The sequence below is a fragment of the Cladophialophora immunda genome, assembly GCF_000835495.1.
Source record: "Cladophialophora immunda strain CBS 83496 unplaced genomic scaffold supercont1.23, whole genome shotgun sequence".
Classification (NCBI taxonomy): domain Eukaryota; kingdom Fungi; phylum Ascomycota; class Eurotiomycetes; order Chaetothyriales; family Herpotrichiellaceae; genus Cladophialophora; species Cladophialophora immunda.
Window position 1 is genome coordinate 4,499 of NW_015622563.1, and position 2,490 is coordinate 6,988.

Below are 2,490 nucleotides of genomic sequence, written 5' to 3' on the forward strand. Positions count from 1 at the left end.
GAAGCTGCGGTGGTGACGTTAGCCCAGATAGGGGTTTGAGGGCCTCCGAATTGACGTTCTCCTGAGCTGCAGCAGACTCTCAACTTCACAAGGTGGCGGTTGAGCAGGGGATCATTATATGGCCCTCACACACTCCCTGCAGCCAGACACAACCATCCGAGTGTTTCCTCCACCACTATCTCCCCGAGTCGACACGCCTCCAATCCGAGCCTTCTTTATCCCACTCCCCGTCGAGCCGACAATCTCCTTCTCGTCCGTCATTTTGCCTTCTTTCCCTTTCTTGTCGTGGAGCGTGTCGGAGGACGGCAACGCGAAGCGACGGGTCAAGTTCTCAGTCTGATGAACCCTCGCCTTCTACCGGTGGATGGCGAAGATAATGGCGTCGAAGAACGTGACGTTTATCAACAGAACTATTATTACTGGAGTAAGAGAAGGGCGGTACCGCTGATCGTGGCAGCAATCATGCCGCCCTATTGAGGGCATATCGTCAAGAGAACGGTTTCAGAAGATTACATGCCGACAATGAGGAAGAAGGGCCCGTCGACGGTTTTACATCCGGACGTTCTGCCACCTCCTAGCGGCCATAAAACTAAACTGCCCATTGTCCAATCTCCAGTCCGCGGCTGAAAAATTCTTTGTCGGTTTCCACGGCGATGTCAGCGACTGTTCGGGAGAGCAATATGATGAACGGCGGCGGCAGCACACCGTCATCCTGGCCCATGACGACCACCACAGGTCCGGATGGGATTTCCAAGGAGCCCGATGCCCTCTCCGCTGTCTACATCTCCTGGTAGGCTGACTGCTGGTCCAAGCCGGCTGGTTTTAATACGCGCCTCCCACATCGCGGCAGTTGCGGTCCCTGTGTTCGTGGACATTTCTCCTCAGCAACCCGTTCCTCCTTGTCTTTATTGACGTCAAGAAGAGATTCGTGGCCAACCCCTCCGGTGAGCGTTCGACGTTGGCAGCTCGCTGGGGTTTCTTCACTCACTGGCCGCCTGTTGGGGGGTGGGGTGTTCTTTGGCGTCAGCCCACCCCAGGCTTCACAGAACATGAAGACGGATGTTGTTCCCGGAAGCCACTATGTTCGTTGAGGGTGAATACCGTGCGTATGCACCTCAGGAGATGCTGACTATCCTGCGGGATGTATTTGTACATGTTCCGTTGGTCAGGTTGCGTATAACTACGCAGGCGCCGCTCGCGCCGTCTCGCTATTTGCCTCATCGGCCATGTTCCCGAGAGCAGTTTGTTTCCCTCACCAAGGAGCGATTCGCGCGCTGGTGCGATTAAATCCTCTGTCTAATTATCAATCGCTAATTGGGCGGACGAGAACGGATACAGAACCCTATCCGTATCCCTTCTGAAGTGCTTGTGCGGGAGTACCACGATCTAATACTGTTCGACCACCGGAGCTTCGCTCGCAGGTAGTACGAACTCGGTGACGAGGCCACAAGGCCGGGAGCCCTCGGCGGCAACGGCAGTCACTAAAATGTCGAATACGTGGACCATGATCGCCCCTATATTCGAAAAGTCCCCTTATGACTGCGCATATGGACGGTGCAGGAACAGGAACGGCGAGTCTGTACCTCCCCCAAGAGCGCTGGGTACCAAAGTTGCACGACATTCTCGATGGAGACACCGCCAAATGGCTCGAATTGACCGCTAGCATCACCCTTGGAAGACTGCGCCTTTGCATAGGAGCGTGATGAGACACCCTGGCATGAAGAAGGTGACGTTTTCCCAGCTCTGGGAGGCTCTGACGCCTGTCGTGTACATGAACAGTCAAGGGCAGGCTGGGCAGCCCGGGAGGAGTTGGTCGGCGTCATCGAGCGTCATCGAGCCTCCTCCGCAGAGTCTCGGGTTCGTGCGGATGAAAGACTGGAACCGTGATGCGGCCTACGACGAGATCCCTCCCGCCTACATACTTGTACACTACCGAATCGACTGGAGACTGATGATCAAACAGACGGTGGGACCGAGAAATACTATAGAGGACATCGTCCTTGAGCCAACCTCATTCAAGCCTCGCATCCTCCTACCCCAGCTCGAAGACTTGTTGAAATGGAAGACTCCCCGCCTCCCAACCCGTTCGACCGGACGATACGGGTGTGGTAGCCAAGGTGATTGGTATACCCAGAGATGATTTTGTGGCACAGTATGAGGCGATCAATATTCATTAGGCACAAATTGACCGACGACTTCTCAAGTGGAGTGATTTGTTCCGTAAGGGCGAGGAAGCTGACTGTGAACATTGTATTTCATTGCCTGGAAGCCTGTCCGAGGGCAGTAACTAACACTTCCAGGATAAGAGGCGAGCAAGTGAGAGCTACTGCGACCCAGCAAATACAGATTGAACTCACTGCCGAAGCTAATGCTGAACAAGCCACAACTGGCCGGCCAGCGGGCTCGGCAGCACGTATATACTCTTTTTTTCGCCGTCCGGGTCCGCCTTGCGATTTGAAACCTTGGTACTGGTTTGGCTCTCAAAAGAAC

At 54.7% G+C, this 2,490-nt stretch overlaps 1 protein-coding gene across 1 annotated transcript; it reads left to right on the top strand.

Annotated features, from left to right (window-relative positions):
* Nucleotides 1-1,717: 1,717 nt before the first annotated feature.
* PV07_12597 (uncharacterized protein) lies at nt 1,718-2,140 on the top strand (the record flags this gene model as incomplete). The annotated part of the gene is made up of 1 exon (XM_016400137.1): nt 1,718-2,140. The coding sequence occupies one exon, from the start codon at nt 1,718-1,720 to the stop codon at nt 2,138-2,140; it is 423 nt and encodes a 140-aa protein (XP_016242215.1).
* Between the last annotated feature and the right edge of the window lie 350 nt (nt 2,141-2,490).